The sequence below is a fragment of the Pristis pectinata genome, chromosome 24 (assembly GCF_009764475.1).
Source record: "Pristis pectinata isolate sPriPec2 chromosome 24, sPriPec2.1.pri, whole genome shotgun sequence".
Classification (NCBI taxonomy): Eukaryota; Metazoa; Chordata; class Chondrichthyes; order Rhinopristiformes; family Pristidae; genus Pristis; species Pristis pectinata.
The window spans coordinates 1,610,322-1,627,139 of NC_067428.1; the positions used below are offsets into that span (position 1 = coordinate 1,610,322).

Sequence of the window (16,818 nt, forward strand, 5' to 3'; positions counted from 1 at the left end):
GGCCGGGACACGGGGGAGCCGGAGCCGCGGGGCCGGGACACGGGGGAGCCGGAGCCGCGGGGCCGGGACACGGGGGAGCCGGAGCCGCGGGGCCGGGACACGGGGGAGCCGGAGCCGCGGGGCCGGGACATGCGGGAGCCGGAGCCGGAGCCAGGCAGCGAGTCGTCGAGCGGCGACGAGGCGGCGGCCGAGGGCCCGGGCGACGGGCCGGTGCTGAAGCTGAACGTGGGCGGCGCTCGGTTCCGCATCGGCCGGCGGCTGGCGGCGCGGTTCCCGGCCAGCCGGATCGGGCGGCTGGCGGCCTGCCGGGGCCCGGCCGAGGGCCTGCGGCTGTGCGACGATTACTCGGCCGAGCGCGATGAGTTCTTCTTCGACCGGGACCCGGGCGTGTTCCGCGGGCTGTGGGCCGTGTACCGGGGCGGGAGGCCGTGGCCCGGCCCCGGCCTCTGCCCCCGCGGCTACCGCGCCGAGCTCCGCTACTGGGGCCTGCGGCCGGGCCGGGCGCCGCGCTGCTGCCGCCTGCTGCTGCGGGAGCGGCGCGACGAGCTGGCGGAGGAGCAGCGGGTGTCGCGGCAGCTGGAGGCCGTGCTGGGCCTGGCGGAGCCGCGGGCCGCGGCCGGCTGCCTGGGCGGCGGGCGGCGCCGCCTCTGGCGCCTGCTGGAGCGGCCGCACTCGTCGCCCGGCGCCCGGGCGCTGGCCGTGGCCGGCTGCCTCTGCGTCCTGCTCTCGCTGGCCTGCCTGATCCTCGGCACCGTGCCCGAGCTGGGCCCCGGCCTGCGCGGCCCGGAGGCGGCCTGCAGCGCCGCGCTCTCCGCCCACTACCTGCTGCGGCTGCTGGCCGCGCCCGAGCCGCGCCGCTTCCTCCTCGCCCCGCTCAACGCCGCCGACCTGCTGGCGCTGCTGCCCTTCTACACCGAGCTGGCGCTGCCCGCCGACCCCCGCGCCCCGCCCGGGCCCGCGCTCGCCGCCCTCCGCCCGCTCCGGCTGCTCCGGGTGCTGACGCTCGCCCGCTACTCCACCGGCGTGCGGGCCTTCGGCTTCACGCTGCGCCGCTGCTCGCAGCAGGTCTGCTGCCTCCTGCTCTTCATCGGCCTCGGCATCTTCACCTTCTCCGCCCTGGTGCACCAGGCCGAGCACCACCTCCCCGGCACCAACTTCAGCAGCATCCCCGGCACCTGGTGGTGGGCGGCGGTAAGGCGGGGCCTGGGGTGGGAGGGGCGGGGCCTGAGAGAGAGGGGTGGGGCCTGGAGAGGAAGGGCAGGGCCTGGGGTGGGAGGGGCGGGGCCTGAAGAGGGAAGGGCGGGGCCTGGGGTGGGAGGGGCGGGGGCCTGGAGAGGGAAGGGCGGGGCCTGTGAGAGAGGGGTGGGGCCTGGAGAGGAAGGGCGGGGCCTGGGGTGGGAGGGGCGGGGCCTGGAGAGGGAAGGGCGGGGCCTGTGAGAGAGGGGCGGGGAGAGGGAGGGGCCTGGGGAGAGGGGCGGGGCTGGGGTAGAGGAACCGGGGAGGGGCGGGGCCTTGGGAAGATGGGACGGGGCCTGGGGGCGGGGCCGGGGAGAGGAGCCTGGGAGGGGCGGGGCCTTGGGGAGAGGGGGCGGGGCTGGGGAGATGGGACGGGGCCGGGGCCTGGGGGAGAGGGGCGGGCCCTCGGGAGTGGGCGGGGCACAGCTCGGTGATGTCAGCGGCCAGGGGGCGGGACCAGGAGGGCAGGGGCGGGACTCCAGCCGCAGCGCCCCCTGTGCCCGTGCGGCGGGGAGGGGTCAGTGCGCCGGGCCCGGGCCTCCCGGGCGGCGGAGAGGGGAGCCGGGGCCCTGGGTACCGGGCGGCCGGGCTGACCCGCGCTCTCCCCGCAGGTCAGCATCTCCACCGTGGGTTACGGCGACACCATCCCCGAGACGCTGCTGGGCCGGGTCTTCGCCTTCGGCTGCATCTCGTTCGGCATCATCCTGAACGGGATGCCCATCTCCATCTTCTTCAACAAGTTCTCCGACTACTACGGGCAGCTGAAGGCGCTGGAGCGGGGCTCGGTGCTCCGGGACCGGGGGCACGTCGCCCTGCGGCACCGCGCCCTCGGGAAGCTGCTGCGCTGCTGCGGGGACCAGGCGCAGGGGCGGCGGCCGGACTCTCCCCGTTAGTCCGGGCCCGAAGCGGGGCCGCCCCGTCCCCCGGTGCAGCGCCCACGCCGCCTCCCCCTGCCCTCGGCCCGGAGGCTGCCCCCGTCCCGTCCCGTCCCGTCCCCCCGTCACCCCCCTCCAACCACCCTTCGTTCCCCCTCCTTCCGCTCCCCCCTCCCCCCCTCCCCCCTCCTCCCCCCTCCCCCCCTCTCCCCCTCTCCCCCCTCCTCCCCTCTCCTCCCCTCTCCCCCCCTCTCCCCCCTCCCCCCCTCTCCCCCCTCCCCCCCTCTCCCCCCTCCCCCCCTCCCCCCTCCTCCCCCCTCCCCCCCTCCCCCCTCCTCCCCCCTCCCCCCCTCCCCCCTCCTCCCCCCTCCCCCCCTCCCCCCCTCTCCCCCCTCCTCCCCTCTCCTCCCCTCTCCCCCCTCCCCCCCTCTCCCCCCTCCCCCTCTCCCCCCTCCTCCCCTCTCCTCCCCTCTCCCCCCTCCCCCCTCCCCCCCTCTCCCCTCTCCCCCCTCTCCCCTCTCCCCCCTCCCCCCCCTCCCCCCTCTCCCCTCTCCCCCCTCCCCCCTCCCCCCCTCCCCCCTCCCCCCCTCCCCCCTCCCCCCCCTCCCCCCTCCTCCCCTCTCCCCCCCCTCCCCCCTCCTCCCCCCTCCCCCCTCCCCCCTCCCCCCTCCTCCCCCCTCCCCCCCTCTCCCCCTCTCCCCCCTCCTCCCCTCTCCTCCCCTCTCCCCCCTCCCCCCCTCTCCCCCCTCCCCCCTCCTCCCCCCTCCCCCCTCCTCCCCTCTCCCCCCCTCCCCCCTCCTCCCCCCTCCCCCCTCCCCCCCTCCTCCCCTCCCCTCCTCCCCTCTCCCCCTCCCCGCCCTCCTCCTCCCTCCCCGCCCTCCCCCCTCCTCTCTCCCCGCCCTCCCCCCTCCTCTCTCCTCGCTCTCCCCCCTCCCCATCTCTCTCCTCGCCCTCCCCCCTCCTCTCTCCTCCCCCCTCCTCTCTCCTCCCCCCCTCCTTCCCCCTTCGTTCCGTGCCGCCCGTCTGTTGACCGCTGCCCCCCGCCAGTGGGAGCACCCTAGAGCAACCCCCTCTGCTGCAACAACCCCAGCATCTCCAGGGCAATTACAGAACGTCCCTCATCCCAGGAATCAACTGAGTAAAGCTGCAGCGCTCTGAAGCCTTCGTATCGACACAAAACTCCAGCTGTGGCCGAACCAGCGGTTCGTAAAGCTTGAAAATTAAAAAAAACTGCAGCCTAAAACCTAAAATAAAATGCTGGAAATACTCAGGGGAAACGGGACCAAAGGTTCATCAGGACGGCCTCGCTTTTCTACTCCGTGCCTCTATCTATAAACCTCAGGATTCCATACACTTCTCTGTGATAACACTACGTAGAGGGCACAGTTCCACCACTACACCTCCAGTTCATGTTGCCTCTTTGCTGCACCTTACCTTTTGCTGTACATTACACCCGCAAGTTTTGTGAAATCTACAGATCTGGAACTTGTAGGAAAGCTGCGGCCCGAGACTGCCGGCTGGGCATCTGCACCGCACACACCTTCCAGTCGGGAAACATCTCCGTTTTCTTCCTATTTTTAGTGACAAGTCTATTGTGTCAAATATATTTTTAAACCCATCGCATTAGCTGCATTTCCATCAGTGACCCTGTTACCTCATCAAATACACTGATAATGTAGTTAAATGTCATTTGCCTATTAAAGGTAACCTGCTGGTTCTCTCTAATCATTCCACACTTGTACGTGTGACTGCTAATTCCTTTTCTGACATCTTTTCTGAAAGTTTCTTCACCTCCGAGGAAGAAATGTATCACAGCTCCTGCGTCAATGGGTCCAACCTGTGCAATCCCGACCGCGCTCGCACCTCCAGCTGGAGAATTTGTCTCACCGCCACTTCCCGGGGCGCCAAGTGATCGCCAATAAACTGACGCCCACGTCCTGAAACATCAATGAATAAATAAAACAAACTTTACCTCTCCCCGTTGCCTCTGAACACCCGGAATCTGAGTCAGGACGCCAGGAGCACACGCCCTGACCTTCTGGGCAGGGTGCTGTCTTTATCCAGGGTTTACCCAGGGAACCGCACCAACACTGAACAAGGAGCAGATGGTCTTTGCCTCCATTTTCAGAGGGTTGGGTGAGGTGGACCCGACCGCAGGATGTGGGGCAGCGAGGTTCCTGTTCAATGACACGGGAATAAAGGTAGAGTGGACCATCGCTGGAGCTGTGATCGTGCAATGTAAGTCAGGATCTGCACAGACCAGGGGGAGGAGGGGAGGAAGGTGGGACGGAGGGGAGGAAGGTGGGACGGAGGGGAGGAAGGTGGGGCGGAGGGACGGAGGGGAGGAAGGTGGGACGGAGGGGTGGAAGGTGGGACGGAGGGGAGGAAGGTGGGGCGGAGGGGAGGAAGGTGGGGCGGAGGGGAGGAAGGTGGGGCGGAGGGACGGAGGGGAGGAAGGTTGGGCGGAGGGGAGGAAGGTGGGGCGGAGGGGAGGAAGGTGGGGCGGAGGGGTGGAGGGGAGGGAGGGTGGAGGGTGGTCTCGGTATCTTGTGAAAGGAGGCAGGCATAAATAGGAAATGTTCGACCCGGTGGTCTGATCGTTGATGAAACTGAACGTGGCGGGGATGCAAGTTCCGTGGATGGAGCAGTCGGGCTGAGCGATGAAAGTTTGAAGAGCAGGTAACAGAGACTTCAGACCGTGACGGTGAGGGAGAGTCTGCGGCGGGTGGAATTTATCGGAATTGCCCCGGGCCAGGACGGGCATAGAAGGCAGGTGTGACGGGCTTTAATGGAAAGGGCTCCACGGGAGTCTCCGATTCACGGTCACTGTTTGTGCGGGAGCGCCCGACAGTTGATGTGCACAGGGAGAGGGGTCTGGTGCAGTTGGGCCCGTATGGCGTGGAGCACAGGAACCGTGGCCACCTGACCTCAGTGGATCTGTTCGCCTGATGTCCACGGTCTCCGAGAAGATGCACAGGAGGTGCCCGTCTCAGGACCCGGAGCTTGGAGTTACAGCGAGAGGCCAGTGTACAATGTGGGGGGCACAACGTCAGTACAATAACAACGCCTTAATGCAGGGGCGTTCTAAGGACAAAACTAACAGAAAATGCTGGAAACGATCAGCAGATGAGGCAGCATCCGTGGACAGGGACCGCTTCAGATTAAAGACCCTTTGTCAAAACGGAGGAGAAAAACCAGTTTTCAGTTTTAGAGGCGGGGGGGGGGGAGATGCAGGGTCGCTGTGGGGGTGGTTAGTGGCCCTTGGATCAGTGGTAAACAGACAGGGAGTGAGGTGTGCCCAGCAGGTCAGGCTCTGCCAATGGAGGCAGACGGGCTGGAACAGAGAGACGGGCCGAGTTACCTCGGGTTGGAGAACTCGATGTGGGGTCCAGAAGGCTGCAACGTGCCCGGACAGATGAGGCGATGTTCCTCGGCTGGTTCTGGGCCTCGTCGTTACAGGAGACCGCAGGCAGAAAGGTGGGAATGCACCCACGCAGCCTGTGTCTGGCCCCTCCGGTGTGACCACACACCGTGAACGCCGAGTGCTTCAGCTGGGCGGACCGTCTATGACCCCGGATGGTGGGAAGCGCGGAGGGGAAAGGGCAGGTGCCGCAGTGGTGGGTGGAGGAGGAGGAGCGGACCAGGGAGCTGCAAGGGGAGGGGTCCCTTCAATGTACTGAATGGGGAGGAGAGGGGAGGGTGTGTCTGGCAGGACTTGTGAGGGATCATCTGCCAAACGTGGAGGTTGGTGGGTGGGAGGAGGGGGACACTGTCCGTCTGTCCAGGAAGAGAGGCGGCTGAGAGCAGAGGGGCGACCTGAGCCCTGCCCGCCATGGAAGCCAGGGCTCAGGAAGACATTTCAGAGGCACCTGGACGGAAAGTCTCGTCGCCGGAGGAAGTGGGAGAATAGAATGGAGTCCTTACAGGAGGCAGGGAGGGAGGGGGTCCGGTCCAGGTAGCTGTGGGCTGTGACGGATGTTTGTTGCTGGTCTGACCCTGAGATGGGAGGGAAGGGGAGGGAAGGGTCGGGGTGGTCCCCGTGAAGGGGAGGCTGGGAACCAGCAGCAGAAGTGATGAAACTTTCGGGTTCCGCGGGAGCGCAGGAACCACCAGCGATGTAGCGGAGAGAGAGCTGGGGGTGGTGGTCCCGAGTCGGACAGACACAGAGTGCCCCACTGAAAGCCTGGTGTAGCTCGGGCCCACGTTTCCCGAATGTTCTGTTTGTATTTCAGATGCCCAGCATTTTGTTTGATTCCCAATATTTGACATTAAACCACATAACCGGGTAGATCAGAGTACAAGCTCGTTCAAAAAAGCAGATGTCAAGGAGAACTCAGTGAGGTGGCGAGATGAAGGGAGATCTCCCTTGGCAGCTGAAGCCAAGGTCGCTGTCGTTTACACGTGTGGGTGTCCCTTGAAGAACTGCATCCAGCGAATGGCGCAGCTGCCGACAGGCTGGCGCTGGGAGTGTGGGCGACACTCGCGGGCTGCCCCCGGAACACTCTCCGCAGAAGATGCATCTCACTGTGTGTTTCTATGTGGCTAATAAATTACATCTTATCTTGTACCGACCACTGCTGTCAGCCGGGAGCTCCCACTTTCAGTGAAGGCCACCTGTGGGAGCCTGGCCCGTGTTAGCAGCAGGTAGGGCGGGGACCACAGCGAGGACGGAGGCGGGAGGCTGCCACAGGGGCAGGAACCAGTGGGAACAGGCGCCCTCTGCACAGCAGCGAGAGCGGTGGGTGTGTCAGGAGCTCCCTCAGCCTGAATGTGGAACGTGGGGGGCACCTGATTGTTGTCAAAGTCCTGGGGACCCAGATACAGTAAGGTGACCACGGGTGAGGCGAGGGTAACGGACGGGAGTTTCTGAGCACCGGCCCACAGGGACCTTGGGGAGTCTGAGGGCCCCGCCGAGGTTTGTGTGTGGCAGGGGGCTGCAGAGGGAGCGGCGCCAGTTTAGGCATCCATGCACGGAGCCTTGTGGGGTCGCTCAGTGGGGCAAGTGGGAGAACATAGAACACGATGTTGTGCTGACATTTTATCCTGCTGTAAGATCCATCTAACCCTTCCCTCCCACATCGCCCTCCATTTCTCTATCATGCATGTGGCTAAGGGTCTCTTAAGTGTCCCCAATGTACCTGCCCCCACCACCTCTGCGGGCAGTGCGCTCCACACACCCACCGCTCTCTGTGTAAAAAAAACTTACCCCTGACATCCCCCTTATACCTCCCTCCAATCACCTTAAAATTATGTCCTGGGAAAAAGTCTCCGACTGTTCAGGCAGGAAGTTCCACCTAATGTTCGGGGTGGGGGGGGGGGGGGGTTAAAACGCGGGAGGTGCGCAGGGTTGCTGAGTGGTGAGTCGGGGGTGCGGGGGAACCCCTGAATGCCAGAGGTCAGATGCTGTGGGTCGGCCGCTCACGGTGTCCCTGGGCTGTGGTCCGGGGGTCGGCGATGGCGAGGGTGCGGGGACGGACCAGGTACTGAGGCGGTGCAGAGGGGCATTTATTGCAAGCCAGGGCGCCGGTGTAGACACCGCACTGAAGTGTGGACGGCAGTGATGCTGCGCCCTGGGCCAACGTGGAGCAGTGTGGGGCCCTGATGCAGGAGGGGTGTCCACCTCCTGCGGGACTGACAGAGTGGAGCACGGCCTGGGGACTGTGTCACAGGGTCACAGCCGAGGGCCGCGGGAGATCCGAGCGCCACCCACACAGGCTCTGCCCCAACATGATGTGGCTGACCGGGACCTGGCGCCTAGTGGTCGGTGTGTCCCTGGGAGGGGTGCGGGACGGCAGGGGGGGGGGGGGGGGGGGCGGGCAGATGGAGTGTGTGACCTCACCCGAAGAGGAGGGCATGCGGAGAGGGGAGCCCGCCAGCTCCACCGGAGATCTCCCTGGGAGGAGGTGAACCAGGGGTTGGCTCCGGGCAGCGAGAGGCTCCAGACTGGGAGAAGACCGGGACAAACCGCACGGTGTAAACCGGCTGCTGCAGCCCCCGCGGGTGGGATTGTCCGCTGGCCCGGTCACCCGACAGCGTGGAGACACTGAAACCCGGCAGGGCAGCAGTGGACGGGCCAACGGACCGTCGGCAGAACTGCGAATGTGAGAAAACAAACGCAGAGGTGCGGAGGGAGGGAGGGAGGTGCGGAGGGAGGGAGGGGTGGAGGGAGGGAGGGGTGGAGGACGGGAGGGAGGTGCGGAGGGAGGGAGGGGCGGAGGACGGGAGGTGCGGAGGGAGGGAGGGGCGGAGGACGGGAGGTGCGGAGGGAGGGGCGGAGGACGGGAGGTGCGGAGGGAGGGAGGGGTGGAGGACGGGAGGGAGGTGCGGAGGGAGGGAGGGAGGTGCGGAGGGAGGGAGGGGCGGAGGACGGGAGGTGCGGAGGGAGGGAGGGAGGGGCGGAGGACGGGAGGTGCGGAGGGAGGGAGGGAGGGGCGGAGGACGGGAGGTGCGGAGGGAGGGAGGGAGGGGCGGAGGGAGCTCTGCTGTAGATGGGAACACTTGTGGCGAGAGCGCTGCAGGAACTGAGGCTGCACCAGTGTGGGAAGCGCTGCGAGTCCCAACAGCTTCTGGTGTTGCAGTTACCCGGTGAAACCGGGACTGGACCAGGACAGCGAGGCGTCAGCGCAGCTCAGGTACAGCCGGTGGGAACAGCCGTGGTTTGGTAGAACTGTCCACCCTCCCCACAGTGATAGGTGCAGACCAGGGGCACCTCAAATACCGGCCGCTGAAGTCGGAAAAGACACAAGTTGAGCCTGAAACTTTGAGCAACATGAATGGGGAGAAGGAACCGGTCGGCGGTCAGCCCTCGGGGTCCCGGCGGACGGTGAGGGCGGCTCCTTCAGGGATGACTGGAACAGTCGGGCGGACTGAAGGCAGAGGTCAGCGGGGAGCGGGGTTAGGGTTAGGGTTAACGTTACGGATGGCTGGAAGCTCAGGGTTGTGCAGGGATCCCCCAGCCTGGTCTCTGTGTTGGAGACGCTGCTGCCTCCGGGTGAAGTGTCCCTTCCAGTCCCCGTTCCTGGTCTCACCGAGCAGCCCCGGCTTCAACCGATGGTGCCAACACTCAGAATTAGTGACCCTCAGTGTATCTTCAACAAACCAAGTCACACTTGACCGAGAGGGTTCCGGTTGGCCCCGCGCCCCTGTGTCCCCCCCCCCCACCCCCATCACTCACGGGCCTCCAGCCTGGCTGGCACCAAGTGCCAGGAATAGCAGCGGGGACCAGGGACATTGTCACACCGGGTTCCTCAACAGGCGCTCGTCCTCTGCCCCCGACCGAGTGACCAGTGCTGGTCCTTTCACTGCGGAGTCCAGTTAAGCAAAGAAACCAGAAGGTTGTTGGAGCATTTCCATCAATCCAATTCCCAACAGACCTACTGCCCCTGTAACATATCCTCGCTCACAGGCCCATCAACCCGCCCGCCCCCTCCCAATTCTCTCACCACCCTCCCACACTAATTTACAGTGGTCAATTAACCTGCCAGCAAGCCTTCGGGATGTGGGAGGAATGCCACGTGGTCACAGGGAAAACAGTCAGCACCACAGGCCGAGGTCAAACTCAGGTGCCTGGGGTGGAGGCAGCAGCTGCACCACCCCGCCTTGTCCTGGACTAAGCAGTCCTGGAGCCAGCAGTGTACAGAGCTGTGTCTGTGTCTGCATCTGTACTGGGCTGTGTCTGCTGGGTATGTGTTTATCTATTTTCAGGATCTGGGTGCCTTGAAACCCAACAATCATCGCCTGTCCCACCCTTAAGACAGCCACAGCTCTCACGGTGGTGGGAGCGTTCCCGTCAACCTGCTGCCTTTGTCCTTGCTGGTGGCAGAGGTGGTGGGTTTGGGAGTAGCTGGGTTCAGGCAGGTGTTAGTGCTGCCTCACCCAGTGGAGAATATTCTATCACAGCTGACGTGCCTGGTAGACAGTAGAAAGGCCTTGGAATGCCAAAGTAAACCCAGTCTTTGAGCTGCTCTTGTAGCCGTGGTCACCCCAGGGTGTTGATTGTGGGGACCTGGACGTCGTTCGACAGGTGAAGTTAAGGGAGCTCAGGGTGGCTTTGGGCAGGAAGCACAGAGGGGATCCACAGTACATGGGAAGGGCAAAGGAAGCGGAGGGGAAGATCAGCAGAAGGATTGCATGGGGTGGCGGGCAGAGGGAGGGAGGGGTGTTCCACTGAAGGAGCTGAGCGGGCAGAGGGAGCTGCAGGGTGGGGTGTACCCGGAGAGAGGGAGAAGGGGCACTGAACACAGCAGTGGGAGCAGCGCCCGGTAGGAGACTGGATGGAGAGGGAGAGAGGGCACCAGTGGACAGGGTGTGTACCGAAGCAGAATATGGCACAGTCCTCTGCAGCTGCTAATTCAGCATGTTTTTATTACTAAATTCAGAGTTTTAACGTGGTTAATTTTCAAGATCAAGAATGCCGTATGGGAACAATCAAAGCAAAATCTTTGAAGGAGATATTTTCTGAATGGTGATACAGATTCTGTCTGTACGGAACTTCAGGAAAGCTTTAAACCGACAATAATCACAATGCACAAAATGTTAACGAATTTCAGTTTTTACATCAATTTATACACATATTACAGATAACCCAAACAATTCCATCCTGTAAGTTAGACTAACCAAGGTCACTTGGTATGCTCAACTACAGCTGATGGACTAAGTAAAACCAGGTAATTGGGATCACTTTCTTGTTTTACAAATTAAACAATAATAGATAATGTAAAGAGCAGAGAATCTATACATCTTCAAATGATCCCAATTCCACTGACGCAATGCAGAATGGAGGAGAAAAACAAATTCAGAGACCCCAATGATCAGTTGACCATATGCAGACTTTCTGCCTCAATAATTCAGCAATGTTGCTGAGGCAGGGCAGCCACGGGAGGTACAATTACACTGTCCGCGTAAGGCTTCTGGTTCAGAACAAATGACACAGTTTGCAAATTGATCAAAGATTATCTGAGGGCATTATCCATGTGTGCAATTGATGTTTCGGTATGAAAAATAAAATTGAGCTGTTTTAAGTAAAATAAATCACAACTTTTGGAATACACTGGAAACACTCAGCAGGTCAGGCAGCATGGTAGAGAAGCAGACAATCACTTCAGGACAACCCCATATCAGAAGAATAGATTTAGTAAAGTCACTGACCTGACCCCGTTTCTCACCACGCACACTGCTGAGTAGTTCCATTTTCAAACGTTAGCGATAAAATTACACAAGGCAGATTGTAGGAGGCACGCGAAGGTTCCAGCCTTTGTTGCTTGCTTAAGAAGCAACAGGCCTGTATGCTGCAGATGGTGAAATGCGTTGGGAAAAGTTACTGGTGCTAGCAAGTGTCCTCATAACGTAGGGGTGGGTTACAGTGTACACACGGCTGTAAGGCCGAGTTACAGCGTGCACACGGCTGTAGGGGTGGGTTACAGTGTGCACACGGCTGTAAGGCCGAGTTACAGCGTGCACACGGCTGTAGGGGTGGGTTACAGTGTGCACACGGCTGTAGGGGTGGGTTACAGTGTGCACACGGCTGTAAGGCCGAGTTACAGCGTGCACACGGCTGTAGGGGTGGGTTACAGTGTGCACACGGCTGTAGGGGTGGGTTACAGTGTGCACACGGCTGTAGGGGTGGGTTACAGTGTGCACACGGCTATAGTGGGAAGTTATAGTGAAACACAAATCTTTCTGTTCCCACCCTTTATTCATATGTTAGAAATTTTCTCAATTTCAGCCACTTTTCTTGAGCTTAGATATTGAAAAACAAGTTACTTTTAAATCAAAAGTGACACACAGCTGTGTCACCAATGACAAGGGTGTTGAAGCTGGGTCCTATTACTGTCCCCGAAGAAGCAGTCAGCCTGTGACAACGTTTAACTCTCACTTGAGGTCCCAGTGGGCACTGCCAGTGGCCATTGCTGCTATGGCTGTGTACCAGTTACTACCCACGGAGGGTGCCTGTCACTTACTGGAGTTTACAATGGATTTCTTTGCAGCACTGAAACAGCCTTTTCCTGCCGACAGTCCGGATACCCCAGGGTGATAGTTACAGATTCTGGCTCTCCAACAGCAGCGGCCCAGGTGCAGTGGACACTTGCAGTGGGAGAGGGCTGTTTGCTCTGTGCCTGAGCAGGTGATTGAACACAGGGAATGAACCTTTGGACCACAGCTGATTGCCAACAGCTTCCTTCATTTAAGCTCTAGCTCCCGTTCAGGGGTCCTTCTACAGTGTGGCCAACTCCATGCTCTAGGAAGTTACTGAGTCATGTCCACATTAGTTCTGGCTCAGCAATTCAGAGTCCAAATGCATCACTACGTCACACTGAAGCCATTGTCGAGCTACCCTGTGAGCCCCAGGCAGATGGACAGTGTGTAGGTAGACCTGGTCCATACAGACACTAGGGTACCATTACATATAGAGGTGGCTGTTGTCATCTTGGCTGGGTATTTACTACAGCATCAGAGCAACAGATGTTTGTTGGGTGAGATATTTGGAGATAAGGAATCAAAGTGGGTAAATGGAGTTCAGATACAGTCAGTGTTACCTAACTGATGGTGGAGTAGGCCAGACGGACTGAGACTTTCAATCCCTAACTCCCAGCCAGAACCACAAAGATCATTGCACAACACCAACGTGCTGTGTGAAGTACGTTTTAAACATTAAGTGGTACTGCATACTTTTCACTGTCTGCACACTGATTACACACGTTAACCCCTCTGCCAACTGGTTTGGATAATTTTTGTTCCATCGCAAAACTGTGTACTACACAGAGTAAAACATCACAGCACTAAGAATTATTTTCATCAGCAAAGGCAAGTTAAAAAATGTTGAGAAATTGTTCCTATTGTGGGAGGATTTGGATGTTACACAATAAGATAATACACCTGAAAACATTTACAACAGGATATTTTCCAGTCATTAAAAAAAAACTGAAGAGATAATTTCCTTAGAAAATAACATGAAAAGCTTCAGTGATACAGAATCAATGAGAAACACCGAACATTTGAAGATCACTTTTTTATCCAATAAAACCGCTGGGCTAAAAGTTCACATGAAATCAGTTCAAGAAAATTAAGCCTCTACAGTGCACATGTTCAAACCCTAACCCTCCATAGTCTTGATCATTCTGTTAACTACTCACCTAAATATATTCATTCAGTTGTCCTCCACCACTGACATTCAGAGTCTTTAAGGTTTTGCTATGTTGTTGTGTCTGATTTTAATTACTTAGAAAAAGGCTTATTAATTGCATTTAACCCAATGAATAAGTCACCTAAATGAGCTTCAGAAATGGAATTCCTAAGCTTCCCAGCTCACTTGTTTAAACCTCATGACAAAGTTTAGAGCAGGTATGTGAATGGCTGATGGTAGATGACAGTAAAGAATTTTGTGAAGATGGGGCTTCATGATTCTGGTTTAAGTTCCCTGGTGCACCTGGCAACCTTGCTAGTCAGTGACAGTAACCAGCTCTGTCAACGGCACCAACGTACAATCAGCAGACCGACAAGCTTCAAAATGAACTGTGAAGATCTGCCTGTTACACAAACCAGTCATTTCAAAGCAATAAAGTGAATCAGATTTTCTGCAAGATGTCATGATTTCAGTGTGAGGACACTGATGTCCGGTGCACCAACACCTCTCCTGCTGTCTGCAGAGAATAGCTCGAGAGAGCTGCTTCCCTAAAACCCACCGGTGAGAAGGTGGAGAGGGTAATGCCTGAAGACACTGAACGTTTACAATTATAGTGAAGCCAGAGTGCATGTGTGCAACAAGGTAAACCCGGCAGCCTTCGCTCCAAGGGGATGTATGTGTAGGATGTGCAGTTCCAGCTCTGGGGACTGCTTGTCACACTTGTACCATGTGAGAGCCCCCCAACCGGAGGCAGATGGACCACTGAACTTACCCCCAGTCAAAAGTAAAATTGCTCAGAAAATGGGGACAAGGAAAAGACAGGAACCCATAAACCTTATTGCTTGACTGCAAAACTTGTTTGTTCACATGTTCCAGGGCTGTGCTGTTTGTAAATCAGGTGACACTTCAGTTTTGTGGAATTGATTCAATCAGTTCGATAGACCAGATGAGGAGGGGTGAACTTGGCACAAAGTTCCAGGAAAACCCACACACCCGTCAGTTCTCTTGCATCACAGACTTGCTGGTGTCCAGAAATCACAACAGAAGTTCCCTGCTTAAGAACAAATAAGGCTGCAGAACCAGAACATGCTCTGGTTTCAAATGTAACTTTCTTTCTATTAGAAAGTAGTGTAACATTTTTAAAAAACTGCTTATGAGACCTAAAACTGGAGGGGAAAGTAAACAAGGTATTTTACTGAGGTTAATTTGTATATTTAGTAATTGCAATTGTAAGTAAAATGTTTGATGTCACTGAACCATCAGTAGCAAAAATAGGTATAAATGACAGATTTTAAAAGTTAGTTCACAGTGTCTGGGTCTCTGACCAGTGCAGGCACATTTCATCCATTATCCCAGTAATCTCCCTAAGGCACAGTGAAATGCATGTACTGGGTTCCCTGATGTACAACATACCCCACTAATGGGACACATTATCTCATCTCTAGCTAACTGTTGGGCAGCTAGGTTCATTTTTAAATGGGTAAAATAATGATCTAATAAGGCAATTATCACTCACTCAGTAAGTAACAGCATGTTGAGGAATGTTTAGCCAAGCAGGCTTCCAGCAAGTCCCATAGAACCGGTCCAAAGTTGGCAGGATTGGTCACGGCTACAAGGTTCATCCAACTGATCCTCAACACTCATTGCTGAGCAGTGATGGCTGTATTATGGACAAGCCCATGATTCCATTGAGTTGGTCTACCAGCTGAAGGAGGTGAAGTGATTTCACTCTCCTCTCACTATGCTCCACCCACACACCTTCTGGCCTGTCCCAGCTCTCCTCACTCTGCCCAACCACCACAGCTCCCAGCTCGTGAAGAGTTAAATGAAACCTTTTAACGATAGGCATTGAAACCCACAGAGCACATCCCCAGGGAGACTGGAATGGTTCAGCCAGCCTCCTGCGTGTGAGGTGGGTGTGAGAGTTACAAAAGCAATTACAAAATTAAAAAGTTTTCTTCCATTTGCAAAAATAGAACGTTGAAGTAATTTCCTGCCATTCTCCAATTAGTAGCCAGTTAAAATCCCAGCTGCCTTTATCTTGAAGATACATGTTGAACACCAGTGACACATTTAATCCCAGTGGTTCTGCAATAATGAGTTTATACATAATGAGTAAAGCAGCACTATAAACCAGTACCCTAAACCATTTAAACAGTTATTGCAAAATAGTTAGCTTGAACTCTGTGTACTAAGCAGCTACAGCTATTTAATTCCAGTGGACATGGCCTCCTCCGGCCCATGCTCTTCTTCCTGCTGGGTCACCACTGACCTGACAATGCATCAAAGACACATTGGCGACTACCGCTGCACCTGCCCATTGAGGGCTGGAGAGTTTAAGCACTGGCCTAACATGTGCACCTTCTGCAATTAGTTTCTGTGATCTTAAGTCGACCTCAGCCAGAAGCTGGAGAATGGGCTAACCTTCTGACCCAGACACTGGGCGAAGTGGGCGTTACCCTGGAGGTTTCGACCTTTTCAGTCTGATTATATTGAATTCATTAGCTCCTGGTGAGTGGAGACATCCAGCTCCTGAAGGGAATGGTTGAGGTCCACACGCTCTCGCTTGACAGGAGGCTCACTCACTCCTCTCAGATCCGCATCCACCTCGCTCTCCAGCCCACTCCCATCATCTGTTCAAAAATTCATTGAAGACAGTCACAACATGCCACAAACTGGACAATGAAATGCAAGATACGTCACTGTTGTAACTGGATGTGTAACGCTGGGAATCTCCATACCTGAAGCTTGGAGACGCCCAAGGCAGTCCATGTTGAGAAAGCTCTTACCTTTCTCCATTTGTAGAGGGGACATGGAGCTCAGATCACCAAACTACAGGAAGCAGAACAGACAGAATTAGAAGGCTTGGCACTCCTGGCTGGACATGTTTACTTCAGAGAACACTCTATATTTCTGCTCTTCAAATTAGACTGACCAAAAGTCATGTACTGGCAGCATTACCTGCAAACTCGGCTCAGATTCCAGATGAAAGTTAGTAAAAAATCAGCTCTACCCATTGAGTATAAAAGTTGGGAATTCGAGCTGCAACTGTATAAGTTTTGGTCAGGCTGCACTTGGAGTACTGTGTCCAGTTCTGGTTGCCACATTACAGGAAGGATGTGGAGGCTTTGGAGAGGGTGCAGAAGAGGTTCACCAGGATGCTGCCTGGATTGGAGAGCATGAGCTACATGGAGAGGTTGGATTGTTTTTCCGGAGTGTCGGAGGCTAAGTGGCAACTTGATAGAAGTTTATAAAATTATGAGAGGCAGAGATAGGGTAGACAGTCGGACTCTTTTTCCCGGGCTAGAAATGTCAAATACGAGAAGGCATAGCTTCAAGGTGAGAGAGGGAAAGTTTGAACGAGATTTGCAAGGCAAATTCTTTAACACAGGGAGTGGGAGGTGCCTATAACACGCTGCCAGGGGAGGTGGTGAAGCAGATACGACAGCAACGTTTAAGAAGCATTTAGACAGGCACCTGAACAGGCAGGGAGTGGAGGGATATGGACCATGTGCAGGCAGATGGGATTAATTAGATTGGCATCATGGGCAGCACAGACATGGTGGGCTGAAGGGCCTGTTCTAT

At 57.3% G+C, this 16,818-nt stretch overlaps 2 protein-coding genes across 5 annotated transcripts in view; one reads left to right on the forward strand and one right to left on the reverse strand.

The window, feature by feature from the left end:
* On the forward strand, window positions 1-2,279 carry LOC127582634 (potassium voltage-gated channel subfamily V member 2-like). Its single transcript, XM_052038108.1, has 2 exons — window positions 1-1,191; window positions 1,848-2,279. The coding sequence occupies exons 1-2, from the start codon at window positions 130-132 to the stop codon at window positions 2,127-2,129; spliced, it is 1,344 nt and encodes a 447-aa protein (XP_051894068.1). The 5' UTR covers window positions 1-129; the 3' UTR covers window positions 2,130-2,279.
* An 8,231-nt stretch (window positions 2,280-10,510) lies between these two features.
* LOC127582631 (DNA-binding protein RFX2-like) overlaps window positions 10,511-16,818 on the reverse strand; it is a 113,524-nt gene continuing 107,216 nt past the window's right edge. For 3 of the 4 annotated variants that reach the window (XM_052038098.1, XM_052038095.1, XM_052038096.1), the window contains 2 exons: window positions 15,975-16,065; window positions 10,511-15,866 (listed from right to left, as the gene is read on the reverse strand). In XM_052038098.1, coding sequence (XP_051894058.1) covers window positions 15,721-15,866; window positions 15,975-16,065 — 237 coding nt within the window. In that variant the 3' untranslated portion in view covers window positions 10,511-15,720. The remainder of the gene's footprint in view (window positions 15,867-15,974; window positions 16,066-16,818) is intronic. The other variant, XM_052038097.1, reaches the window with a different exon arrangement.

Bases quoted from the DNA above. Each gene is read 5' to 3' on its own strand.
- LOC127582634 (XM_052038108.1), top strand. From the start codon at position 130: ATGCGGGAGCCGGAGCCGGAGCCAGGCAGCGAGTCGTCGAGCGGCGAC. The intron at 1,192-1,847 runs GTAAGGCGGGGC...CTCTCCCCGCAG, and splicing joins GCACCTGGTGGTGGGCGGCG to GTCAGCATCTCCACCGTGGG.